The 26,971-nt window shown below is 56.4% G+C and overlaps 1 protein-coding gene across 1 annotated transcript in view; it reads right to left on the bottom strand.

Moving 5' to 3' along the window:
• Window positions 1-1,559: 1,559 nt before the first annotated feature.
• The window catches only part of ABCA3 (ATP binding cassette subfamily A member 3), a 67,456-nt gene continuing 42,044 nt past the window's right edge, over window positions 1,560-26,971 (bottom strand). The window contains exons 10-30 of the mRNA XM_025369746.1: window positions 25,715-25,858; window positions 25,111-25,240; window positions 24,212-24,366; window positions 23,834-23,989; window positions 23,403-23,613; window positions 21,508-21,658; window positions 18,554-18,652; window positions 16,159-16,345; window positions 14,686-14,989; window positions 13,365-13,638; window positions 12,112-12,316; window positions 11,452-11,671; window positions 10,952-11,110; window positions 8,974-9,146; window positions 7,447-7,575; window positions 7,093-7,287; window positions 5,008-5,195; window positions 4,315-4,485; window positions 3,926-4,116; window positions 3,645-3,718; window positions 1,560-2,479 (exon numbers count right to left, since the gene is read on the bottom strand). Of these exons, the coding sequence (XP_025225531.1) occupies window positions 2,348-2,479; window positions 3,645-3,718; window positions 3,926-4,116; window positions 4,315-4,485; window positions 5,008-5,195; window positions 7,093-7,287; window positions 7,447-7,575; window positions 8,974-9,146; window positions 10,952-11,110; window positions 11,452-11,671; window positions 12,112-12,316; window positions 13,365-13,638; window positions 14,686-14,989; window positions 16,159-16,345; window positions 18,554-18,652; window positions 21,508-21,658; window positions 23,403-23,613; window positions 23,834-23,989; window positions 24,212-24,366; window positions 25,111-25,240; window positions 25,715-25,858 (3,648 nt within the window). The 3' untranslated portion in view covers window positions 1,560-2,347. The remainder of the gene's footprint in view (window positions 2,480-3,644; window positions 3,719-3,925; window positions 4,117-4,314; window positions 4,486-5,007; window positions 5,196-7,092; window positions 7,288-7,446; window positions 7,576-8,973; window positions 9,147-10,951; window positions 11,111-11,451; window positions 11,672-12,111; window positions 12,317-13,364; window positions 13,639-14,685; window positions 14,990-16,158; window positions 16,346-18,553; window positions 18,653-21,507; window positions 21,659-23,402; window positions 23,614-23,833; window positions 23,990-24,211; window positions 24,367-25,110; window positions 25,241-25,714; window positions 25,859-26,971) is intronic.

Raw genomic sequence — 26,971 nt, 5'->3', positions numbered from 1 at the left:
AGCGTACTGCCAGGGGGGATGGTGTCTTCTGTGCGTGTCCTGTCTATGCACGCTGGCTTCACAAGTGTGTGCCTCATGCAGGCTATGCCCTCAGTCCTATACACTCTCCCCAACCCCCTTTTAGGGTGTCACAGGAGAAAAATGACACATTCCTAAATCTCTAACACATAGGCTTGAAAACAAGTCTGAGGACGCCCTGCAGAAGGACTGTGGGCATGGACATGGAGCTGGGTGGCCTCATGCACTGACTTCTGTCCCTCTTCCTAGCCCCAGGCCCGACCTAGAGGCCACAGCCCCTGCAGAGAGGGTGTGGGGCCAGAAGGGCCCACTTCAGACGTTTTCTCTTGGGCAGTGTTTAGGCCACAAACACGTTATATTTTTTATGACATGGAACTAGATGGCAGAAGTTTAAAGAGAATAAAAGAGCTACTGGAGACGATTTGCAGCTTTCATAAATTTCCAAACACTGATAAAAACACAGACTTGAAATTGTCCCAAATGAGCCAAAGTGATGAAAACAAGTCTTTTCTAAAACTCTGAATTCTAAAGGAATGTAAAATGCAGAAGTTCAAATCAGTTTTAGAAAACTGTAAGAAATAATAGTGTATTCGCCAGGCGTGGTGGCTGATGCCTGTGATCCCAGCACTTTGGGAGGCCGAGGCAGGTGGATCACTTGAGGTCAGGAGTTTGAGACCAGCCTGGCCAACATGAGACCTCGTCCATACTAAAAATAAAAAAATGTAGCCACGCATGGTGGTACATGCCCTTAGTCCCAGCCACTTGGGAGGCTGGGGTGGGAGGATTGCACAAACCCAGGTGTTTCAGGCTGCAGTGAGCTATGGTAACACCACTGCACTCCACGCTGGGCAACAGAGCAAGATGCTGTCTCCAAAAACAAAACACAAAACAGTGCATAAATAAAAAGGGGCCGGGCATAGTGGCTCATGGCTGTAATCCCGGCACTTTGGGAGTCTGAGGTGGGTGGATCACTTGAGGTCAGGAGTTTGAGACCAGCCTGGCCAACATGGTAAAACCCCATCTCTACTAAAAATACAAAAATTAGCTGGGTGTGGTGGCGCGTGCCTGTAGTCCCAGCTACTTGGGAGGCAGAGGCAGGAGAATCGCTTGCACCCGGGAGGCGAGGTTGCAGTGAGCCAAGATTGCGCCACTGTGCTCCAGCCTGGGAGACAAAGCAAGACTCCATAAATAACTAAAAAGGGAGCTGATGAAGAGTTATTTCTGGGAAATGGCAAATGCCCACAGGTGACCCTGGTGCCAGCAGCTTCTCTCCCACCAGACCTGTGCTTCCCACACAGCCCCGCCTGCTCTTCTCTTGGCTGTAGACTAAGGGCCCGTCACCGGGCGTTTATCTAACCGGCTTTTTCCTTTGTGTTCTGGGCCTGTTCCTTCACCTCAATGTATTATCTGTGTGTGCTCCCTTCTGGGAAAAGCGACATCCCACGTTTGTGTGATTGATACGTGAAAGAAGAGCCTCATGTATAGATTGTGGGCGAGCGATTGAGCCCCGTGACCCCTCGCGTGTGACCCACAGACTGTGACTGTGTCCCCTCAGCCTTTATTTTCTGGACGGTCACAACGTATTCAGTGTGTCCTTGAGACAGCCACCCAGCCCTTGGGGTGGTCCCTGCGTGTCCTGGGGCGGGCAACTTCCTGAGGGTGCAGTGCTGGGAACAGAGACTCCTTCAAGCCTGGCCACGTTCCCTCCTGTGCCGGCTGCTTCTAGGAGATGCTGTGGGACGATGCCCGGCTCTGCGGCGGCTACCATGCCCTAAGGAGCAGAGCCTCCAGGAGGCCCCCAGGCTGCGCTGGACGCTAAAACCCCAGCACCTAATCACAGTCAGCAGCTTCCCTCCACCGACAGTGATCTGCATGGTCCATTCCCGGCGGCCTGGGGGCCTCGCTACAGTTCAACCTGGCTTCCTGCTTCCTCCCCAGGGGAGATTAGTGTCATGTGTAAACACGGACAAGTCACTGGGTCCTCTCTCCAGGGAGTGCCTGGAGAAATTCAACCCCCCAGCTCAGCTGCAGCCCTTCCTGGGTCAGCTCTCCACCCAGAGACCCGGGAGCTTGCCCGCAGACTGCCTGGCCCGCTCCAGCTCTGGGAGGGTGAACTCCAGAGTGCAGACGTGAAGATGCGCATGCTGATCCTGGGCATGAGGGCCGGGCTGCACTCGTCCGTTCTGTGCATACTGCCTTGAATTTTTCATATCCATCATAGAAAAAAGTGATTAAAAATAAAGGATGAGATAAACTTGGAGAGAGAGGATGCAAGCTGGACCCTGCTTGCCCGTCCCATCCCTGCCTGGTGGCGAGGCAGCCACACCCCTCATCGCCCCTCCTCTGCAGTGGGCGGCTGCAGGTGGGCGAAGCTCAGGAAGACCTGTTCCAGCGAGATCTGGCTCACAGAGTAGTCGTCCACACTGTACTTTTCCTTGGCTTTCTCCAGAATACCGAAAACCTTTGGGAAGCAGAAAAGTCACTGGTAGGAGAGAACAGGGCCCAGGCTCCTGTGCGGAACCTGGGAGTCCCCTGGCAAGAGGGGCTGGTGAGGCCTCCACAATTCTACCCGTGCCCAGCCCCACCCCAGAGTCCCAGAGAGGGCAGCCCTGCGAGGGCACCGTGCTCACCCCAGAGTCCCAGAGAGGGCAGCCCTGCAAGGGTCCCAGGGAGAGGACACTGGCTAAGAAGGAGCCATCGGGGACAGGGCCCAGCCTCCTCCTCACGCTGTTCCCAGCTCAGAGTACAACCTTGAGCCAGCGATGTTCCCTTTCTGAGCCAGTTCTTTTTTTCCCCCCCATAATTTATTTTTTTAGAGAGAGAGTCTTGCTCTGTAGCCCAGGCTGGAGTACAGTGGCACAGTCATAGCTCACTGCAGTCTCGAACTCCCAGGCTCAAGCGATCCACCCACCTTAGCCTCCCGAGTAGCTGGGACTACCGGCATGCACCATGATACCTGGCTAATTTTTATTTTATTTATTTTATTTTTTATTTTTTATTTTTTTGAGATGGAGTCTCGCTCTGTCACCCAGGCTGGAGTGCAGTGGCTGGATCTCGGCTCACTGTAAGCTCCGCCTCCTGGGTTTACGCCATTCTCCTGCCTCAGCCTCCCGAGTAGCTGGGACTACAGGTGCCCGCCACCTCGCCCGGCTAGTTTTTTGTATTTTTTAGTAGAGACGAGGTTTCACCATGTTAGCCAGGATGGTCTGGATCTCCTGACCTCGTGATTCACCCGTCTCGGCCTCCCAAAGTGCTGGGATTACAGGCTTGAGCCACGGCACCTGGCCTAATTTTTAAATTTTTTGTAGAGACGGGGTCTATGTTGCCCAGGCTGGTCTAGAACTCCCAGGCTTAAGCAATCCTCCCGCCTCAGCCTCCCAAAGTGCTGAGATTATGGTGTGAGCCACCATCCCTGGCCCTTTTCCTACTGCACACTGAATTCCTTTTACCACTGATATTTTGGATATAAAACCCCCAGACCAGCACGTATCAGTGTGAGTGTTAGGGGAGAAATGGAAACTCAGTCCTCTGTGGAAAAGAGTCTGCAGTCACACAGAGGGAGAGACCCCTGGAGGGACCTCCCCCAGCCCCGTGAATGCCCAGTGGGGCCCCTGGGACTGCCTTACCTTTGCCCAGCTGAGGTCGCGGCCTGGCAGGTGGTAATGGACCATGCCTTGGTGCTCGTCTTCCAGGATGCTGCCTACACAAAGGAGAGACGGTGTTGCTGTGAGGGCCGGGATGGAGGATCGGAGAGTGCTTGGGTGCTCAGCACTGGAGTCCTTGTCCCAGGGATTGGGGAGATGGGACTTGGCAGGGGCGAGGCACAGACGCTCCACACAGCAGATGGGAGAGGCCTAGGCAGGGGCCCAGGGCCCACCCAGTGGGGGCTGCCGGGGCCAGCACACACCTGGAAAGGTCAGGTCCACAAAGGCCTTGAAATCCTCCAGCGCCTCCTGCTGCCCTTCGCTCTGCACCTTGGCCCGCAGGGAGTAGCCGCTGCCAAACTTGCTCTTGAGGTGCTGGGGGCTGCCCAGGCACTTGAACTGCCCCTGCACCATGATGGCCAGCCGGGTGCACAGGGCCTCACACTCCTCCATGCTGGGGAGAGGGCGGGGCCTCAGACAGTGCTGGGGGTGCCAAAGGCTTGTGCAGACAGGAAAGCGTTGGTCCCCCAATCAGGCAGTTCCTGATACGTGCAGACACTGCACCAGATGCTTATGCGTCTCCTGGTCACCTGGCTCCTCCACGGCCCACCCGGTGCTGAAACTTCCAGTGACCCACGGACCCAGGCTCTACCTGTGGGAGGTGATGACGATGGCCTTGCCAGATTCTCGAGCTCGTGCCACGGTGTCCCAAAGCAGGCGCCGGGCCACGGGGTCCATGCCAGTGGACGGCTCATCCAAGAAGATGACAGCAGGCTCTCCGATTAGGGCGATGCCAGTGCTCAGCTTCCGCTTGTTACCACCACTACGGGCAGGAGGGTGCCAGGTGGGGGAATAAGGCTGAGAGTTAGCATTGGCTCCCGTGTCCCAGTGGAGGCCCATGTCCCAGCAGAGGCCCACACCCAGCAATTGCAGAACAGCCCTGGTGAAGAGGAAGGAGCTGTGTGTGCACCTGGAGAGCCCACCACATAGAGCTAGAGGCCCCAGAGAAGGCTGTTCCCAGGGGCCCAGTGCACGCACCTACACAGGAACACATGTGCCCGCACCTAAGAGGGACCACCTACACAGGAACACAGTAGTCCTGGCATCTCTCGCTGCTGGCTTTGTCCCTAGGTGGCAGGCACTGTCAGGGCAGTCCCTCTCCTACCTGGAGCTACCTGGCTCACACAACCAAATACCAGCTCCATCCTGGAGCCACAAGTGGGAGCTCTGGCTGCTGACCTGAGCAGTCACTCCCAGCTCTATGCTATAGGGACCCTGATTCTGACTCCAGTCTGGGAAGGGCCAGGGCTCTTCTGGTTGCAGGGGCCGGGCTTGGGAGGTGCACCTGTACGTCCTGACCAGCTTGTTGGCGTGTGGCTCCAGCAGCAGGCCCCGCAGAGTGTTCTCCACGCAGGCCCCGATGTGGCGCTCAGGGATGCCCCGGAGCCGAGCGTACATGACCAGCATCTCCCGGCCAGTCATGTGGTCCAGCAAGGCATCAAACTGTGGGCAGTAGCCGATCCGCTGCCGCACCTGGGGTCAGAGCATAGCCGGGGAGGGAGGTGGGTTGGAGGGAAGCCTCCTTCCTCCAGAGGGTCACAGGGACTACCCTTGAGGTGCCCATCCCTGCACCTGTCTATGGTCCCTGCCAGTGTGTGTACACGGGGGGCGCTGGAGCTGTGCACAGGCCCCGGTGGCTGCCCACAGTGGAAGCTCTTGGAACAGGGACACAGGAAGGATGTGGCTGGTGTAGGGAGGCTTCCAGAGCTGCTCTCAGAGCCTGGTCCAGGACAGGCAGCCATGGGATTAGGTGGTACAAGAATGGCCTTTACATAGAGGCAGACTCAGGGCTGGCCACCCACTCGTTCACGCCTGGGACGTCTAATGTGCTAGGACTCTTTCTTCTCCCTCTAAGAAGAAAGATTTATGGGCACCACCTTTGGGGTGAGCACTGCTTGGTCAGATGGTGCAGCAGCTGTTCTCTGTGCAAGTGACCATGTCCAGCAGAATTAGGACGTGCCTGCTGCCATCTGCCTAGCTACCTTCGGCAGCTGGTTGGGAGCAGGAGTGCCTGGGTTCTGTGGATTCTAGATACTGGATTTCTTTTTCTTTACCTTCCTTCTTTGGGGTTCTCAAGCTTCCAAAATCTTTTTTTTTTTTTTTTTTTTTTTTTTTGAGACAGTCTCACTCTGTCGCCGAGGATGGAATGCGGTGGCGTGATCTTGGCTCACTGCAACCTCTGTCTCCCAGGCTCAAGTGATTCTCATGCCTTAAGCTCCCGAGTAGCTAGGATTATAGGCACCTGCCACCACACCCTGCTCATTTTTGTATTTTTCTCTAGTAGAGACAGCATTTTGCCATGTTGGCCAGGCTGGTCTTGAACTCTAGACCTTAAGTGATCTGCCTGCCTTGGCCTGCCAAAGTTGGGATTACAGGCATAAGCCACGCTCGCAGCCCAGAATGTTTTTAATCAGTTTGGGAAAAATCTTAGCCGATACCTTTTTGGCTACTACCCCCTGCCACTCTCTCTTTTCCTTTCCTTCTGGAACTCAGATTACATGTACTGGGGACTTCTCACCCTCTCCTCCATTGCTAGATCATATACGGTTTTCTCTCCCCTGCATAGACTTTCAATTGCATCATTTATTTCTGTAGACACAGTGAGTTTATAATCTTTTATAATCTGGCCTGACGATGCAGATCTAACGCCTATGTGCTTGTCCCCCCATGGGGCCTGTGTCTGTGGCTTCCAGTCATGGTACTGTCTCCTCTGTTTGCTGTGCATTGCCTGTAAGCCCTGGAACACTCTATGGGGAAGTCTGCAGCCTAGGATGAGGCTTTCCTCCTGAGAGGGCCTGCACGTACTCTGGCCCAGGGCCTCTGCTGTCCAGGCTCCCCTGGCGTGAGCTCAGGAGAGGACTCTGCGGCCACTTCTCAGGCCCAGGCCCTGCCTTCCATTTCCCCTGCTCTGCTCGGCAAGCTCGACTTCCCATGCAGGACCCGGGCAGAGGTGCAGGAGGGCTGCCTCTGGTCCTTCTGCGGCGAGCTGGTGGGGTTCAGCTCAACATGGGAAAACTGTTGGTGGGCCCAGGGCCTTCCGTCCTTTCACCCATCAAGGCCTCTAAACCCACACCTGAGCTGCCTGGACACAGAATGGCCTCTGCGCAGAGGTGGCTGTCAGTGCTGAATACACCTCTCCAGGCTCATCGATGTTGGCACCCATCTCTCTCCCCTCCCATCGCCTGCTAGTTCTGGCGAAGCTTAGCTTTAGCTCATTCCCTTGTCTCGCTGTCCAGAGGCACGTGCTGGGCCCATTTCAAGCCACAGATGCAGCAGCTGTTTGCAGACAGCATCCCTCCGTCCCTGCCTCCAGGGTGCCCCCTCCAGCCATGCCTGCCTCACCCCTTTGGAACCTCCTGGCTGCACCCACCTTTCCGACATCAGAGCTGATTCTGTGACCCCCAACAAAGGCATCCCCAGAAGTGAGGCTCTCCTCCCCAGTCAGCATTTTGAAAGTTGTGGTCTTTCCGGCTCCATTGAAGCCCAGCAGGCCAAAGCACTCCCCTTTCTGCACCGCGAGGGAGATCCTGTCCACGGCCAGGAGGGGCACCCGCTGCTCGTACACCTGCAGGCACCCGACGGAAAACATGGAATGCAGAGGCCTGGACGCAAAGCAGAGCAGCCTGAGCCTCAGCGCCGCAAGCTTCCAGGGACAGGGTTGGACCCTGGGGACAGCCAGGTAGCCAGCTGGCAGGAAGGACTCCACCCCACATTGCAAGGGTACCTTGGAGAGTTCCTTGATAATCAGAGGTGTGTGGAGCAGGGAGTCTGGACTGGGGGCCAGGATGCGGGTCCTCTCATCCGCCACATCTTGGTCCTCAGGAAGCACAGGCATCCGGGTGTATAATTCTGTCTGATTGACCAGGACAGAGACCGCGTGCATGAACCCAGCCGCAGGGTGGCTCCCGTGGAGAAGGGAGGGGCGGGGGTGGATGTGGGAGGTCTGGTGGGACTAAGGCCTTTGTCCCAATCCTAGGCCCCACAGGTGCGACTCAGACCTTTTACCAGAAGACACAGCGGTCTTACGGGGCTGAACTAGCATCCAGGAGACATAAACTATCTGAGGAAAAAGAACTGTGTGGGACTCATGGAGAAAAATCATAAATCTCTGCTGGGGAATATAAAATAAGATTTTAAAACAATTTTAATTTTTTTTTTTTTTTTTGAGACAGAGTCTCTCTCACTCTGTTGCCCAGGCTGGCGTGCAGTGGCGTGATCTTAGCTCACTGCAAACTCCGCCTCCTGGGTTCAAGTGATTCTCCTGCTTCAGTCTCCTGAGTAGCTGGGATTATAGGCACGCACCACCACGTCCAGCTAATTTTTGTGTTTTTAGTAGACATGGAGTTTCATTGTGTTGGCCAGGCTGGTCTAGAACTCCTGACCTTTGGTGATCTGTCCACCTCAGCCTCCCAAAGTGCTGGGATTACAGGCATGAGCCACCATGCCTAGCCTTAAAGCAAGATTTTTGTTTTCAGATTTAGAGATGGGAGTCTTGCTTTGTCACCCAGGCTGGAATTCAGTGGTACAATCATAGCTCACTGCAGCCCAGACCTCCCAGGCTTAAGCCTCCTGTCTCAGCCTCCCTAGTAGCTGGGATTACAGGTGTGTACCATCATGCCCGGCTAATTTTTAAAACTTTTTAGAAGAGAGAGGGTCTCACTATGTTGCCCACACTGGTCTTGAACTCTTGGTTTCAGGTGATCTACCTACCTCTGCTTTCTAAAGTGCTGGGATTACAGGTGTGAGTCACCATGCCTCGCCAAAGATTTTAACACATGGAGACAGTTCCTTTTTTAGAGAAGTCTGACTATTTTAAAGAAGTGAATTCCCCCTCGGCTAAGCTGTATGTGCAATGCAATGTCAACACATTTGCTTTTGTTTGTTTGAGGGAGGGGATGGAGACCTGAAATAACGGACGTTTTCAGTAAACACGTGGAGCACCCTCAGCCCCATGACCCCTCCTCTGACACTGGGTGTCCCTGGGCACCACCTCTGCTCAGCAGGACGGCCCTGGGTCCCCAGGCTGACTCTTTGGCGGGGGCTCAGAACTCGACAGCCCTCTTGAGTGGCAAGGGCTGTGCCCTACCCTGGCTGTAACTGCTGGCTGGTGCTGAGGCCATATAGTGGGAGGCCATCTGGTGCAGGAGCTGCTTGGTAGAGAAGGAGATGGAAGCCGCCCCGGGTTGTGCTGGGCCCAAGCAGAGGCCTGGGGAGCATCCCACCAGTGTCCTGGGCTCCCAGCGCCGCTCACCAGTGTCCGCCTCCTCCGGAAGGCGCAAAGGATGCCCCTGAGTCTCTGCAGCAGGTTGTTCTCGATGAGGAAGAGCAGGATGAGGTAGGCGCACCCTGAAGCAGCCATGGAGGCCACGAACCTGCCGACCCCCGGGGCGCTCCAGGCATAGAAGTTCTCCTGGTACTGGATGTCTGTGGGGCGAGGGAGTCACTGTGTCCCGAGGCCTGGGGCGCCCTCCTCCCCTCCCAGGTTCCCGGCCTCCACTCCCCTCCCCAGGCTGCTCAAGGCGCCTGTAACAGTGTCTCCTCCATGGGGAGATGTGAAGGCCAGTAGGTCACGGCTGCCTCTCGAGGCACCACAGCTCAGAGAGGCCAGGCACGTAACAATCCAATGCAGTCCCATGAGCGATGTGGCAGGCCCAGGGCAGTGACAGCTTGCCTGAGAGGCACAGGCTCTGTGGGAACCCTGGGCTGCCTCCTGGCCAGGATGGAGACCGTTACAAGCACAGAGGGGTGTGTGGGAGGCTGAGGGGGCCCCACAGGACAGGTCCAAGTTCTGTCCCCCTGGACCTGGGGTTGCGATCTTGCTTAGAAACAGGGTCTTTGAATATGTGATTAGTAAGGATCTTAAGGTGAGACACTGGATCAGCGTGGGCCTTAAACCCAACAGCAAGTGTCCTTATAAGAGAAAGGCAGTTGGGAGGCCGAGACGGGCGCATCACGAGGTCAGGAGATCGAGACCATCCTGGCTAACACGGTGAAACCCCGTCTCTACTAAGAAATACAAAAAATAGCCGGGCGCGGTGGCGGGCGCCTGTAGTCCCAGCTACTCGGGAGGCTGAGGCAGGAGAATGGCGTGAACCCGGGAGGCGGAGCTTGCAGTGAGCAGAGATCCGGCCACTGCACTCCAGCCTGGGCGGCAGAGCGAGACTCCGTCTCAAAAAAAAAAAAAAAAAAAAAAAAAAAANGTCCTTGTTACCAGAATACCAGCTTGGTCTAAATCCGTGCTGCTCACCACACACATAGCCAATGACTGAGGCCAGGCGCAGTGACTCATGCCTGTAATCCCAGCACTTTTGGGGAGGCCTAGGTGGGTGGATCATTTGAGGTCAGAAGCTCAAGGCCAGCCTGGCCAACATAGTGAAACCCCATCTACTAAAAATACAAAAGATAGCCAGGCATGGTAACACACGCCTGTAATCCCAGCTCTTCGGGAGGCTGAGGCAGGAGAATTGCTTGAACCCGGGAGGCAGAGGTTGCAGTGAGCGGAGATCGCTCCACTGCACTCCATCCTGGGTGACAAAGCGAGACTCCATCTCAAAAAAATAAAATAGGATGGGCGTGGTGTAATCCCAACATTTTGGGAGGCTAAGGCAGGCAGATCACCTGAGGTCAGGAGTTCAAGATCAGCCTGGTCGGGAGGCTGAGGCCGGAGAATGGCGTGAACCCGGGAGGCGGAGCTTGCAGTGAGCTGAGATCCGGCCACTGCACTCCAGCCTGGGCTACAGAGCGAGACTCCGTCTCAAAAAAAAAAAAAAAAAAAAAAAAAAAAAAAAAAAAAAAAAAAAAAAAGAGAAAGGCAGAAGGAGATTTGAGACAGGAGACAGGAGCCACCATGCGAGGATGGAGGTGGTGGTGGTGAGGGGGTGTGGCCAGGAGCCCAGGATGCGTGCAGCCACCAGAGGCTGGGAGAGGCAGGAAGGGTCCTCCCCCGAGCTGTGGGGGATTCACTGCTGGTGCTAAGTGCTGGTCTGTGGTTCCTTGTTACAGATGCCCAGACACTGAGGCAGGTGGGAGAATGGGAGCTCAGATACGGGGCCTGGGAGCGAGCAGGCACGAGGGGGCTACTGTGGGAGGCGGGGCGAGGCAGTGCAGAGGAACGCACCAGCCCCAGGCCACTCAGACGCAGAGTAGCCCCTGCCTTGGGAGGCCCCTCTTCAGTGGCCACGTCCTGAGGACGCGGGGGTGCTGCCCAGGGTCGGGGCTGGGACACTCACTATATTTCTTGCAGTAGTGGGCGGCGACCTCAGAGGAGGTGCAGTACCTCCGCGTCTCATAGTTCTCATAGAAGCTGCTGACTGCCATCCCCAGACAGTGGTTGGGCAGCACCAGGAACACGTGATCCAGGGTTTTGGAAAGTTCTTCCAGTTTTACAGCTGCATTGGGGAGGTAAGATCAGTCTGTGCTGGAGGGCACACCACACCCACCTCTAGGACAGGCCTGGTCAGGGCGGGCACAGGGCCTTGTCCGTGCTGTGCGGAGTGAAGGGGCACCTCCCAGGGACACCCCTGCCGGCTCTGCACAGGGCAAGGACACCGCAGATGCCTGCCCACCAGTCATAGCTAGCCGGGCAGGGCCAGCTGGGGCAGAGGGGCTGGTGAGCATGAGCTAGGCCCATTGCCTGAGGCCTGCCTCGGCTGTGGCGGGTGCCTCCCTGTCTGGGCGGAGCGGCTCCATGGATGGCCATGGGGGCTGGGGGTGGTCTCCAGGCGCCCACCTGGGATGCGCATGATGGTGACCATCAGGAAGGTGGCGATGCCCGACAGGATGTTGAAGATGGTCAGCCTCGTGTAGGCAGTGGCCGCCCCCGAGAAGAAGAAGTTCATCAGGTACATGAGGGGGATGATGGCCCAGCCGTAGAGCAGGAGCAGCAGCAGGGTGTCGGCCACGTGGCCGTCCCGCGTGAAGGCACGCACGTCGAAGGCCTTGAACACCACCTGCGGCGGCACAGGGAGGCACTGCCATGCACGCCAAGCTGAGAGCAGCTCACGGGTGGGGAAAGGGTGAGAGGAGCATCTGGAGGTCCTCAGACCCCTCCTGGTCAGCTGGCCCATGCCCATCAGCCCCACAGGCCATGTCTGGCCCCCGCGGTGGCTTTCAGCCCCAGGCCCTCTCTGTCCTAGTTTCCCCTTGTCCCCTTGCACTGGGAGCTGTAACCAGGGTGGCTGCTCTGGGCGCTGCCCATGTATGGAGGGCAAAGGCTGAGGGTGCAGGGAGGAGGCGAGGTGGCAGCCGCCAGGGGATTCCAGCCGTGCTCCCTGAGTTGGGCTGAGCTGCCGGCCTAGGCTGCCCAGCTGGTTCTGGTTCTGCAAGGGGGTCCCAGGGCAAACCCCCTGCGGTCTGCAGGGGAACGGACCCAGCACCCTCCGGCGCTCACCAGCAGCAGCAGACTGGGGATGAGGAAGGAGATAAGGTCCCACAGCAGAGCAGAGAGCCAGAAAGTGGCCACGTGGACTCCGCTCACAAACTGCACGTGCTTGGCCCGCACGGCCCTCTCGCTGACCGCCAGGATGGAGAATGTGCTGGCCAAGAATGCCATGGCGAAGAGCAGGTTGAGGGCAATGTCGAATCCCTTCCGGCCCCTGCAGGGGACAAGGAAGGTCAGGGATGGAGCACAGCATGCCTGGGTGGCAGGAAAGGTCGGGTATTCAGTTATGACTGCCCAAGGCATGCAGGGCAGCAGCCCAACCGATAAAGGGGCTTATGGGAGAGCACGAGCACCATGGTTCCATACCAGGAACATGTGCCCCCACTGGAGAACGGCTCCTCTGGACCTCCTATGCTGATCATGTGACGATGGCAGTGTCACTCTCCTCATCACCCGCCCCCTGCCCAGCTCTCAGCCCCATGGCTGCCTGCGACCCTGCCCAGGTGTGGAGGTCCTGAACCCCGCTGCATCCCCCTGGAGTGTGGCAAAGGGAAAGCCTCTCCGGGCCTCTGCGCATTATTCTAGGATCCTGAGTTGACAGCAAGGAGAGCAGATCGAGGGCTGCTGCTTTTCTGTTCTCGGGGCAGGGATGGAGCTAGAAGCTGGGATGCAGCCATCGCCAGGCCTAGGCCTAGCCTGGAATGTGGGTGGAGACGACACTGCCCTGAGGAGGAGTGGCTATCCTGAAATTAACAGAATTTTTGGCCTCCTCTGGGTGGTCCCCGGAGCTCTGGGGCTCTGTGGCTGGGACGGGGGTAGCCCTGCCCACACAATGGCATGGCAGGCTCCTGACGTGTGGCCATCTGAGGGGCAGGGACGGCAGTTCTTGCCAAGTCCTGCTCTGCTCACCCTCCATCACCTCAGCTCATGTGCCCAGTGGGTCACACTGTTGGAGAGAGCAGTGCGGAGTGAGGACAGTGGCTGGCAGGAGCCAGGTAGATTTAGGAGAAGGCAGGGCTGCCTGCCGAGCCTTCATAGGTCCCCGTCAGGACCGCAGCGCATGGGACGGCCCACAGCTGATCTGCTGTCACAGGGAGTGGGGGCTGTGGACGGTGGAGGAGGATGTGGCAGGGGTTTCCTACCAGACCCAGGGGCTTTGGGAGAGTAGACACAATGCTCTATCTATGGGCCTGTGGCAGTGCCCAGGGCAGTCAGTCCTGGGGGCCCCGGCCAGGGTGGACGGGGACGGGCAGCGCACATACTCATTGAACTGGTCCTTGGCAGCCTGCAGGGCGCTCCGGGGCTGGGGGAAGTTGGAGACCACGATGGAGGCGTGAGGCCCACACAGCAGCTTGAACAGAAGGTTGTCCGCGACGGCCAGGGCAGTGGCTGGGGAGTGGTACGCCTGGTTGTTGAACAAGGCGGTAACGACCATGCGTTCTCCCACGTCTCTGAAGGACGCTGCCACAAGGCACCGCTCATTAAAGCCGCCCCCCTCCACAGAGGCCCTGAAGATCAAGAACTCCTCCAGGTCACCTGGGGAGCAATGGCAGAGTCAGAGGACACAGGAGGAGATGACACCTGGGTACCTGCTGCCATCTGAGCATGGCTAATCAGGGACCCAATGCAGTGGTGCCAGCATCCTCTGAGCTGCCCGCCCTGTCACTCTCCTCCTAAGGAGAGCCTAATTTCTGCCAGGGTTTTGTCATCATTCAGTACGTGGAACTGTGAATGCTAGTCAGGAGCCAGGAAGGCAGCTGCAAAATAAGAAAACCTTCCAGTAGGTTTCATTAACCAGAGCATGGTCCCTGTTCTGAGCCTGGGGCAGTATCCAACTGTGACTACCAAGACTCTTTTTTTTTTTTCTTTCGAGACAGTCTTGCTCTGTCGCCCAGGCTGGAGTGCAGTGGCGTGATCTGGGCTCACTGCAGGCTCCACGACCCGGGTTCAAGCCATTCTCCTGCCTCAGCCTCCAGAGTAGCTGGGATTACGGGTACCCACCACCACACCTAGCTAATTTTTTATGTTTAGTAGAGCAGAGTTTTGCCATGTTGACCAGGCTGGTCTCGAACTCCTGACCTCAAGTGATCTACCTGCCTCGGCCTCCCAAAGTGCTGGGATGACAGGTGTCAGCCACTGAGCCTGGTCAAGAATTGTGGGTTTTAAGATGATGGAAGAAAACAACACCCTGTCACACGAAGGCGCACTGTCGCCAGCATCGTCACACAGCAAAGGTAACTTGAAGTCACTATGTTTCTGCATTTTGCCCGTGAATGATGCTGAAAGACAGCTTCAGTAAGGAGATGCCTGACAAAGCCCGGCCCCAGTATGCCAGTGTCTCTGGCACCCCCAGTGACTCAGTGCCATGATCTGCCACCCAGGGGACATCGGCAATGTTTCCAGGCATGTTTGATGGTCACGATGGGGTGGGGCAAGGTCAGGGATGCTGCTGAACTTCCCTCAGCACATTCAGAACAGCCAAGAACCATCCTCCCCAGATGTCGACCCTGCTGCAGTCTGGAAGGTGAACTCTGGCCGCACGACTGGCCCCCGATCCCATCTCGCCCCCGGGATGCCCCTTACCGAGCACCTCGCGGGGCTCCTGTCCCTCGGCCTGCAGTGCGTCTTTCAGATGCTCTGACAGCTGCTGACCCAGCTGGGAGGTCCCAGGAACCGAGAAGGGCACGACGGTTCTGCCGTACTCGCCCAAGGTCAGCCTCAGCATGGGGTCATCGAAGAGCTCCGAGGAGTAGTTGATGGCCAGGAGGGCCAGGGTGACACAGGTCAGAGGCACTAGGATCTGTGCTGCCACCATTTTCCACTCGCGCCAGCTGTATGCGGCCTTCTTCAGGAACATGGCCCAGAACTGCTGGCAGTGCAGGGTGAGCTGCGGCAGAGGGGGACGCAGGTGACAACAGCACTGCTTGGGGGCCAGTGCCTGACCCCCACCCACCTGCGGCAGGTGCTGTCCTGTGTGATGCCAGCCTGGGGGCCTGGAGCTGAGGTTGCACTGGAGACTCCTGGAGCATCGAAATGGCTATGGGGGGAGCTCAGTGCACCACGTGGCAGGCTCGCCTGTGCAGACTCTGCAGGTCTCCATGGGGCCGTGCACATTGGTACTGGGAGCCTCACAGTGGCCATGGAGGTAAGGTGGACACTATTTATTTTATTTTCTTGAGACAGGGTCACTCTGTCCCCTGTGGTGGAGTGCAGTGGTGTGATCTCAGCTCACTGCAACCTCCGCCTCCTGGGTTCAAGCGATTCTCCTGCCTCAGCCTCCCAAGTAGCTGGGATTACAGGCGCCCACCACCATGCCCAACTAATTTTTGTAGTTTTAGTAGAGACGGGGTTTTGTCATGTTGGCCTAGGCTGGTCTTGAACTACTGACCTCAAGTGATCTGCCTGCCTTGGCCTCCCAATGTGCTGTGATTACAGGCGTGAGCCACCACATCCGGCCCAGATACAGTTTCATTGTCTCAGGACAGTAGACGACCAGCTGCCATCCCCTGCCCTCCCCCTGCCTCAAGGAGACACCACCATGCAGGTCACAGGAAACAAATGGCTGAGCCTCCCCACCAGCCTGACTGCCTTGTTCTCCAGCTTCTTCCCTTCCTGGTCCTCCAAGCCAGAGAGTGTCAGGGCTTTGAGATCAGGCTGACCAGGGATCAGACTGAGCTCTGTCACTCTGTCACATTTGACTTTGGCCCAGGCCTCGGTTTCCCATCTGTGAACCAGGTGCAGCAACCCCCCTCCCCGTCGTTGGCTGCTGGAAAGCCTCCTCAACACAGAGCTGGGCACCCGGCAAGTTCCTGTTGAGCAGGGCGCTGGGCCTGAGGTAGAGCATGAGAAATTCCAGTTGCTCCATTCAGACGCTTCTCCCTGCTGACCCATGCAGTGTGAGCCGCCGCCCGCCCTCTGCCTGCCCTCTGCCCGGTGCGCTGACTCTCCCAGACCCTGTTTCCGCCCTCACAGACTCTCCTCTGCATCGGCTCACGTGAGGTGTTTGGGGGCTGTTCGCCCTTCCCCCGCCGCCTGCCCACGCGCCTGGGCACTCACCCCAGTGTTGAGCTTGACAGCGGTATGCTCCTCTTCGATGAGGGCTCCAATGCCGTCGGAGGGGTCCATGGCCCCACAGAGGTTGCTGTCCACAGCCCAGTCGCTGGCGCGCCTCTCGTGCTGGTACTGCAGGGCAGGCAGCTGGATGGCCTGGATGTCCATGCTGCTGTCTACCAGCTTCCCGACCCTGTGCCAACACACACGCGGACCCGTCAGGACCCAGCTCCCCGGGCGGGTGGAGGGAGGGGCTGTGTTGAGAGGCACTGAGGGGAGCAGTGTCGCCGCAGTCCTCGGCTTGCTCATGCACCTGCCTATGCGTTCCCTCACTCATCAGTGTCTCTGGCCACCATGCACAGCTAATTTTCGTATTTTTAGTAGAGAGAGGGTTTCACCATGTTGGCCTGGCTGGTCTCGAACTCCTGACCTCAAGTGATCCACCCACCTTGGCCTCTCAAAGTGCTGGGATTACAGGCATGAACCACCACGCCTGGCAGAGGAGGTGATTTTTTAATATTATGTGAATTACGTCACACACACACACACACACACACACACACACACACCCCTTCCTAGAACTCCCCACCAATTAGGAAACACAACTGAGGCTGCAGCAGGCAGGAGGCATCCCCCGGCTGGCTAAGCAACCTCATCAGGCCACCCTTGGAGCTGTGTGAGCCCTGCCCGCCCGCTTCCTGTTCCTGCGTGCAGGCCGCTGTGAGGCCTAGGTACCCGCTCCTCTGGCCCTTGCCAGAGCCCTTCTCCCTCACTGGAGAGAGGGCTGACTGACTGGAGTCGGAGCTGGCTGACTCCAGGCCAGCCCGTGGTTTCTTTTTCCTATGTTCACGCTTCCTTCCTTCAACCAGGATTCGCGGAAAGTCAGTCAGTGCTCGGTCCTGTGCGGGATACAGGTCAGTGGGCAGTCCGTCCTTCCCTCTGCCGCCTCGCCTGGCCTGGTTTCCCTGGGTCTGTTTCTGGACATGTGGTCCCCTGGACAGATGTCCCCAGAGCATGCACCACCATGTCCTACATGTATGATCACCTATTCTGTCGCCTCCTCTAGGTTGTGGGCTACCCAAGGAGGAAAACCTATCTCACGTTTTTTTCTTTTTATTTTGACACAGGGTTTTGCTCTGTCCCCCAGGCTGGAGTGCAGTGGTACAATCTCAGTTCACTGCAACCTCCACTTCTCAGGTTCAATTGATTCTCCTGCCTCAGCCTCCCAAGTAGCTGAGATTACAGGTGTGTGCCACCACGCCTGGCTAATTTTTGTAGTTTTAGTAGAGATGGTGGCCGGGCATGGTGGCTCATGCCTATAATCCCAGCACGGATCCTCAGGAGGGTCACCTGAGGTAGGGAGTTCCAGACCAGTGTGGCAAAACCCCATCTCTGCTAAAAATACAAAAAAACTAGCCGGGTGTAATGACATGTGCCTGCAGTCCCAGCTACTGAGGCTGAGGCAGGAGAATTGCTTGAATCTGGGAGGTAGAGGTTGCAGTGAGCTGAGATTGCACCACTGCACTCCAGCCTGGGCGACAGAGCGAGACACTGTATCAAAAAAAAAAAAAAAAGAGAGAGAGATGGGGTTTCACCATGTTGACCAGGCTGGTCTCAAACTCCTGGGCTCAAGCGATCACCTGCCTCGGCCTCCCAAAGTGCCGGGATGACAGGCGTGAGCCACCGCGCCCAGCCCCCGTGCAGTTCTGAGAGTCTGGATGAGATAGTTCCCATCTTCATTAAGGACACAGGTATCCCCCAAGGATGATCTAAGCACAAGAAAAGCTGGGCACGCCTCTGACACCGTGTGCTAGATGGTGGGTCTGGAAGGGACCCCAGGGCCATGCAGACCCCTCACGTGTGCTGCTGTTTCCCACGAACACTAGTGCTGCTGATAGTCACAGTCTGCACTTGGGGCTCTGACGGCAGCCACTGCCCTGCCCCATCCTGGGCTGTTCCTCCAGCCTCACGTGGGCATTCGGGATCATAACCGAGGTGACTGTTTATCACTGCACTTTTTAAAAGTCCTCGGCCGGGCGCAGTGACTCATGCCTGTAATCTCAGCACTTTGGGAGGCTGAGGCAGGCAGACTACTTGAGGTCAGGAGTTTGAGACCAGCCTGACCAACATGGAGAAAACCCATCCCTACTAAAAACACAAAATTCGCGGGGTGTAGTGGTGCATGCCTGTAATCCCAGCTACTCAGGAGACTGAGGCAGGAGAATCTCTTGAACCCAGGAGGCGGAGGTTGCAGTGAGCCGAGATCGCACCATTGCACTCCAGCCTGGGCAACGAGTGCGACTCTATCTCAAAAAAAAAAAAAAGAAAGAAAAGAAAAAAAAGAAAATCCTCTGCAGCACTGAGCCCAGTCCTAGGTGGACGGAAACACACATTTACTGACCGAAGGAAGACTTCCTCCATGGTGGTGATGGATGCCCCAAAGCTGGCAATGCCCAGCTCTTTCTGCTTCTTCTCCAGTTTAGCAAAGAGACCTTCAAACCTGAAAAACAGACCCAGCATGATGAGTCACTTCTCAGTGACTTTCTAGATAATTTGTTCCTAAAGCATCACCCCCTCGGCCGGGCACAGTGGCTCACGCCTGTAACCCCAGCACTTTGGGACGCCAAGGCGGGCAGATCACCTGAGGTGACCATGAATTCGATACCAGCCTAGTCAACATGGTGAAACCTGTCTCTATTAAAAACATAAAAAATTAGTCATATGTGGTGGTAGGTGCCTGTAGTCCCAGCTACTCAGAAGGCAGAGGCAGGAGAATCACTTGAACCCAGGTGGTGGAGGCTGCAGTGAGCTGAGATTGTGCCACTGCACTCCAGCCTGGGCGGCAGAGTGAAACTCTGTCTCAAAATTAAATAAATAAATAAATAAATAAATAAATAAATAAAATAAAGAGGCGAGGTGCAGCAGCTCACACCTGTAATCCTAGCACTTTGGGAGGCCGAGGTGGGTGAATTGCCTGAGCTAAGGAGTTCGAGACCAGCCTGAGCAACATGGTGAAACTGTCTCTACTAAAATACAAAAAACAAAACAAAACAAAACAAACAAAAAAACACTACCCAGTCATGGCGGCTTGTGCCTGTAATCCCAGCTACTTGGGAGGATGAGGCAGGAGAATTGCTTGAACCCGGGAGGTAGAGGTTGTGGTGAGCTGAGGTCGCACCACTGGACTCTAGCCTGGGCAACAGACCAAGACTCCATCTCCAAAAAGTAAACTAAACTAAACTAAAATGAATCACCCCCCACTCCACCTCCCTGTAGAATGGAGGAGGGGCCACAGGAGGTTAACTCCTTGAAATGCCTTTTTTTTTTCTTTTTTTTCTTGAGATGGAGTTTCGCTCTGTCGCCCGGGCTGGAGTGCAGTGGCGCGATCTCGGCTCACTGCAAGCTCCGCCTCCCGGGTTCACACCCTTCTCCTGCCTCAGCCTCCCGAGGAGCTGGGACTACAGGTGCCTGCCACCTCGCCCGGCTAATTTTTTGTATTTTTAGTAGAGACGGGGTTTCACTGTGTTAGCCAAGATGGTCTTGATCTCCTGACCTTGTGATCCACCCGCCTCGACCTCCCAAAGTGCTGGGATTACAGGCGTGAGCCACCGTGCCCGGCCATGTGGCTAATTTTTAATTTTTTTGTAGAGATGGGGTCTCACTATGTCGCCCAAGCTGGTCTCCTTCTCCTTCTGCCTTGGCTTCTGAAAGTGTTGGAATTACAGGCATGAGCAACCATGCCTGGCTAAAAGTGAGGTTCATATGGTTTGATTCCCTGGTTTTCTTTTTTATTTGAGACAGAGTCTCGCTCTGTTTCCCAGGCTGGAGTGCAGGGGTGCAGGAGCGTGATCTTGGCTCAGCGCAACCTCTGCTCCTGGGTTCACGCCATTCTCCTGCCTCAGCCTCCTGAGTAGCTGGGATTACAGGCTCCCACCACCATGCCAGGCTAATTTTTGTATTTTTAGTAGAGACAGGGGTTCACCATGTTGGTCAGGCTAGTCTCCAACTCCTGACCTTGTGATCCATCCGCCTTGGCCTCCCAAAGTGTTGGGATTACAGGCATGAGCCACTGCACACAGCTGGGAAACACTTTCTAAGAATAAAATTAATAGAAGAAATCACAAGAGAAAGGATGTTGCTACATTAAGTACAAAAGTTAGGCCAGGTGCAGTGGCTCACGCCTGTAATCCCAGAACTCTGGGAGGCTGAGGCGGAAGGATCACTTGAACCCAGGAGTTCAAGACCAGCTTGGGCAACATAACAAGACCCCATCTCTACAAAGAAATAAAAAATGTAGCTGGACATGTTGATACACACCTGTAGTCCCAGCTACTTGGGAGGCTGAGGTGGGAGGATCACTTGAGCCCAGGAATTCAAGGCTGCAGTGAGTTATGATTGCGCCACTGCACTCCAGCCTGGGTGACAGAGCAAGACCTTGTCTTTAAAACAAATGAATGTGGCCAGGCATGGTGACTCTTGCCTGAGATCTCAGCACTTTGGGAGGCCGAGGTGGGTGGATCACCTGAGGTTAGGAGTTTGAGACCAGCCTGGCCAACATGGTGAAACCCCATCTCTACTAAAAATACAAAAATTAGCCGGGCATGGTGGCGCACACCTGTAGTCCCAAGCTACTTGGGAGGCTGAGGCAGGAGAATCACTTGAACCTGGCAGGCGGACGTTGCAGTGAGCCGAGATCGTGCCACTGCACTCCGGACTGGGCAGCAAAGTGAGGCTCCATCTCAAAACAAATAATAAATAAATAACAATAAAATAGAATAAATAAATGTAAAATGGAAAAAAAATCTGACAAAATCAAACAAACAACAAACTGGAGAAAAGTGCAACCAACTGATATTATCCAGATAATATCCAGACTGATACTGTCATAGAAAACTGGCTTCCCTCCCCTTGCTGGTTCTGCCGTGTGTATGAGACAGTGATGAGCAGGTGCTAACATCTCCAGCTCTGACACTAAGACCAGATTCACCACCTGTGTACAAATATAGACTCTCAGTTTCACGAGTAGTTCTGAGTGCAGCTGCAGCCTGTGTTGAACCTGGTGACAGAAGGGGGAGTGTGAGCCCTGCATAAGCACTGAGCACCCGTTTGGTGAGTCAGATAGGTGCTTCTCCTTTTCAGGTCCTAATTATGTTTCTCCTTGCTAGGAGGCTTGGCACCTAGGACCCAGCCAAGCAGATTCGTCTGGGCTGATGGTGCCCAGGCTGAGGGTCTAAGAGTGCTGACTGGCCAGGCCAGAGAGGGGCAGAGCAGGTGCCTCTGAGCACCAAGCCCTCATGGCCCACGGGGATTCCATCTTGGATATATACCTGTGCGTGCCCTCCCTGGGAGGCGTACCTGTGTGTGCTCTCTCTGGGAAGGATGAAAGACAGCTCAGCCCCAGCGCTGCTCTCCAGTGTGGCGTTGGGGACGTGGTGGTGGACCAACTGGGAGATGCCTTCGGGGTTGCAGTGTGGCTCCTTCACCAGCGTCATGTGATAGCCGGCACCTGGAACACAGGGCCACGTGTGAGATCTTTGGCTGAGCCCCCAGGTCTCTTCATGCCCACCCGGGGTCTCTAGGGCTCACACCAGACAAGCTGGTGGGAAGGAGACCAGGGAACCGGAGGTGGGCAGCTGAAGCAGAATGAATGTATCTTGGAGCTCCCCGTGCTGTCCCGAGGATCTTGCCTCCTGCGCCTGCTGGGAAGAGCTGCTGGGGATCTAGGGTGCTGAGCATTGTCAGGGCCACCTGCTGGAAGGTGGGGTCTCACCCTAACTGTACAAGCACCAGGGAAGGATATGAGCAGCAGTGACGGACCACGTGTGAGGGCTTCTCTCTTGTGGGGTTAACACTGACGGTTATGGTGCGGTTCTAGGAAGGGAGTGTCAGCAGCAGCAGGCGCGAGAGCTACTGGCTGCAGGACCACACTGCACGGCACTATCATAGATGCATCTCACCTCTTCCCCAACGTCACCGTGCAGAAGATGGAGATGGAATTCCATGTCCTTTTTTTTTTTTTTTGAGACAAGAGTCTCACTGTGTCACCCAGGCTGGAGTGCAGCCACACAATCTTGGCTCACTGTAACTTCCACCTCCTTGATTGAAGTGATTCTCCTGCCTTAGCCTCCCCATGTAGCTGGGATTACAGGCATGCACCGCCATACCTGGCTAGTTTTTTTTGTATTTTTAGTAGAGACAGTTGTGACAGGTGTTGAGTGTTGTGTAAAACTTATCATCATGGTTCTGGAGTCATATATTACACTTTAAATGTGCACAGTATTCCCAGAAACAAAACAGAAGTTCTCTGGACCCTTACTTGTTACCTTCCTGGCTTCCTTTTGCTTCACAGGGCCATGTAGCTGTCTCTTGTTGGCCAGGCTGGTCTTGAACTCCTGACCTCAAGTGATCTGCCTGCCTTAGCCTCCCAAAGTGCTGGGATTACAGGCGGTGAGCCACCATGCCCGGCCCCATGTCCTCTTTAGAGACAAGGATGCCAGGCCCAGGAAGAGCAGTGGCTCTGCCAACTGGGCAGTGGGGCAGGAAGTGGCCAGTGGAACTCTCAGAGGCCATGGTGGATGGTTCCATATCTCCGAAGGTCTGTTCTCCTCCCTCTTGGTAACAAAACCCTGGTATCTTGGCTGAGCACGTGGCTGCCAGGCCATCTCCTCCAGCCTGCTGCTGACCACATTGGGTTGCCACTCAGTCACTAGGGGGCAGAAGTGGGATGTGCACTTGGGGTTGGGGGGTGTCCTAAGGGGAAGAGGGCTCCTATGTCTTTGCTCTACCTCCTATCAGAATGTGGGGGACGCTGGCACACCCGGACCGTGCTGGACCAGGAGGTGACCTTGAAAGGGAAGCTGCAGTTCCGCAGTCAGAGGCCTGGGCCCAGATCCCGTCAGCCGCTGGCCCTGGCCATGCTGTGAGCTGCTCTTACGAGGGAGCTGCCACGTTGGTGCGTGTGTCGGCCTCTCCAAGGGCAGTGCTGCTCTGTGGCACTGGGCTTGGCCTCTGTTTTTCTGGTCATGGCTGAACTACATCCTAACCAAATTGAGACTTTCAGCTCCGTTTCCTGCCTCTTCCCTCTCACAAGCCCCCCTGCCTGGTTGGGCTCTCCACCCAAAGGCAACAGACAGGAGGTCCAGAAAAGGCCACCCCTGCCTGATCTCAGGGCCCTTCATGTGGGTAGCAGCCATTCCCTCAGCACAGCAGCCAGGACACCGACCCCGTTGCGGGCTGGCCCCACCACTCACCATATTTCTGCTTGAGGAACAGTGAGGACCCGCAGCACTGCAGCTCCCCCTTGGCCATGATGGCGATGCGGTCTCCCAGCAGGTCAGCCTCGTCCATGAAGTGGGTGGTCAGCACGATGGTGCGGTCACTTTTCTGCCGCTGCAGAAGGTCCCAGATGGCCCTCCTGGAGATGGCGTCCATGCCCGAGGTGGGCTCGTCCAGTATCAACACCTGGAGGCAGAGACACAGCCTCATGACGCTGGTAGAGCCACACCCCAGGCTGGCCTTGTGGTAGGCCCCATCAAGGGGTTCGCAGAGTCAGCTAGAGTCCTCCAAAGATGGTGATGGCCTTGTCTGGGGAGTCAAGGGCCAAGGTGCCTGGGCCATGGCGGAAGGGCCAGCCCAGGTGGAGCAGGAGGGGAGCCCACTGCCTCCAGTCCCACCGCCGCACCTTGGAGCCTGCGATGAGGGCGATGCCAATGGAGAGCTTGCGCCTCATGCCCCCGCTCAGGAAGCGGCTCCGTGAGTTCCACTTGTCCTCCAGGCCGATGATGTGCAGCATCTGCTTGACTTCTTCAGGGCACTTCTGGCGCGACAAGCCCTTCAGCTGCAACGACAGGGGATGCAGGGAATGCAGGCTCCTGGCAGAAGGCTGATCCTGGCCAGAGAGTTTCTGGTGAGAGGAACCTCTCTTTGACGTGACTGCACTCAGAACCCTGGCTCCTGTCCTCCTGGCTCCCCTCCTCCAGTTTAGCTTCTTGGAAGACTGCCCCGGAAGCTCGAGCACATCAGTGGAAACACCCCAGGACACTCCTGGCCCCCAGCTCACCTGGGCATAGAAATAAAGGTGCTCTGCGACTGTCAAGTTGTCAAACAGGATGTCGTGCTGCGGGCACAGGCCCAGGCTCTTCCGGATCTGAACCATGTCCTGGGAAATTTCATACCCGCTGATGTATGCCCGTCCACTGGTGGGGGGAAAGAGACCTGGGGCCCAGCAGGAGACCCCACATTGAGCATGAAGATCCTGCTTGTCAGCACCTGGGGTAATGGCCCCTACCCCGTCTGTCTCCCCTAATTTCCTCTGAGGACCCTGCCCTTGAGAGGGCCGGGAACCCCGCTCCCACCGGGGTGGGCTTCAGCTGGGCCAGTGGGAAAAAGAAGCGGCATGGAAACAGCCCTGCCACCGGGACGCACAGCTGGTTAGCGAGGAGAAACCCACGTCACACACACACAGACGAGTCACCACAATCAGTCCCTGCCCCAGGTCCCAGCCTGTGTCACTGCCAGACGCCTTGGTGCTTGGGGAAGACAGAGTGAAATGCCAGCAGGTGGTGTGGTGCACAGGGGAGAGCTCTAAGAGGGGGGTTTGGTGACAGAATTAGCATGGGGTTGAGCTGCTCCTGTGTGGCCTGTTTTTACTGGCCCCATCAAGCTCGGGCATCCACCGACAGAGGCAGTGAGGAGGGCAGGGTCCCTGGGGGTCCCCCGGCATGTCCCGGACAGAGGTGGTGAGGAGGGCAGGGGTCCCTGGGGGTCCCCTGGCATGTGCAGTAAGGAGGGAAGTCCCTGCATGTCCCGCTGGGCCTGCGGGGCTGAGGTGCATCTCTTGCCGCTGTGGTTGGGGAAGGCCCGAAAGCCCCATTGAGGGAATGAGGCGGGGCTTGCGCTGAGATGATGTTAAAGGGGGGCCTGCCGGTGGCAGGGGACGTGAGGCCGTCCAGTCCTCACCTGTGAGCATGGAAAGGGTGGTGGTCTTCCCAGCGCCATTGTGGCCCAGCAGGACAGTGATCTGTCCCTCGTAAAGGTTCAGGTTCAGGTCTCTGACGGCCGCCCTGTCCTTGTTCCCCACCCTGAACACCTGCAGGAAAGGCAGAGGCTGCCCTGGGCTACCCACAGCCCCGAGGCCCATGGCCAAGGCCTCTCCTGCTCCCCTGCCCAAGCGTCTCCGAAGGAACCAAGCCTCGCGTCACCATCAGTGTGCAGAGGGGAAGGATGTTTCGGGCAGATGCTGCTCCTGGCTGCTCCCCTCTGGTCTCCCCCAGCCCCAACACATCCCAGACACCCTCAGTGTCTCTGCAACCCTGCGAGGCCCATGAGGCCGAGGCACTGCTGGATGGCTGAGTCTGGCATTTCCTGAGAAGCTGGAGATGTGGTCTGTGCCCTGAGGAACTGGTTAGAGGGCAGCGGAGGGTTCCTGCCCTCTTTCAGGGCAGGAAGTAGCAAGGCTCAGAGGGAGTACATGGCGGGCCATGAGGTCTCACCCGCCATGTTGGTAAGTCTTCCCCATGGTCCTAGCAGCCCCGACCCTCCCTGTCCCCACAGGAGGCGGCACCTTGGACAGGTGCTTGATCTTGATCCCAGCCACCAGGTCCTCTGGCTCAGCTTCAAAGTACTCGTTTCTGAGCTCTTTCTCAGGGTCACTGTCTTCTTCTTCCTTCCCTGCAACTGCCCTTGGCTTCCCACACCAATAGGAGGGCTGGGAGGGAAGCAGACAGCTGTCAGTTTGTTCTGTTTGTGATGAGCAAAGCAACAACCAGCAGACACACTAGATGCACACAGCCACGCACCCTCCGTCCCAGGCCTTCGCGACACTGCTGTGGAGAAGGCGCCGCTCAGGGACAGCCCCAGAGCGCCCTGACTTGTTTCATCCCTGTGAAGGTTCTAAGCCTCAGTTTCCTAACCTGGTGAGTGGGTGTAACGGTTACACACAGGCTTGTGAAGATGAACTCAGATCCGATACAGGGGAAAGGGAGTTAGTCAGCTGTGAAATTTCATACAGAGAGAAGCTATCTAACGCTCCAGTCCAGAGGGATGTTGGGGCCAAAATGGAAAGGAAGCTGTGTCCCCATGCCAACCGGGCTGTTTCTTTGCTCAAGCCCCACGTGAGCTTATGACTGTAAGCAAGAGAAGCTGAAGGCGCCATGCTCCCTCTAGTACAAGGAAGCCTCTTCCCATCTTCTCTGTGGCCATCACAGAAACAGCTCAGTGCATAGGGTAAGAACACAGTCACACACTTCACACACTGCCCTCGAGGACAGCCTGGTGCCTACATGGATGCAGTTGGCACAGTGGTGCGGGCAGAGCACCAGGGAAGTTGGAAGCAGTGCCTTGGCAGGATCAGCACCAGCACAGCTGCAGGGCAGGGACTCGTTCACCCTCAGCTCCGTGCCCAGTGCACTTCCAGCATCCGGAAGGGCGTACGGCACACACTGCACTCCACTGGTTCTCAGGGACAAAGCTCTCATATGTAAAGTTATTTTAAAATCAGAATGCATCTTGGCTGGGTGTGGTGGCTCACGCCTGTAATCCCAGCACTTTGGGAGGCTGAGGCGGGTGGATCACCAGGTCAGGAGATCAAGACCATCCTGGCTAACACGGTGAAACCCCATCTCTACTAAAAATACAAAAAAATTAGCTGGGCGTGGTGGCGGGCGCCTGTAGTCCTAGCTACTCAGGAGGCTGAGGCAGGAGAATGGCATGAACCCGGGAAGCAGAGCTTGCAGTAAGCCGAGATTGCGCCACTGCACTCCAGCCTGGGCGACAGAGTGAGACTCTGTCTCAAAAAAAAAAAAAAAAAAAAAAAAAAAAA

Source organism: Theropithecus gelada, chromosome 20, assembly GCF_003255815.1.
Source record: "Theropithecus gelada isolate Dixy chromosome 20, Tgel_1.0, whole genome shotgun sequence".
NCBI lineage: Eukaryota > Metazoa > Chordata > Mammalia > Primates > Cercopithecidae > Theropithecus > Theropithecus gelada.
Note: the sequence above shows the minus strand (reverse complement) of the source record. Positions and strands in the feature narration are given on the sequence as shown.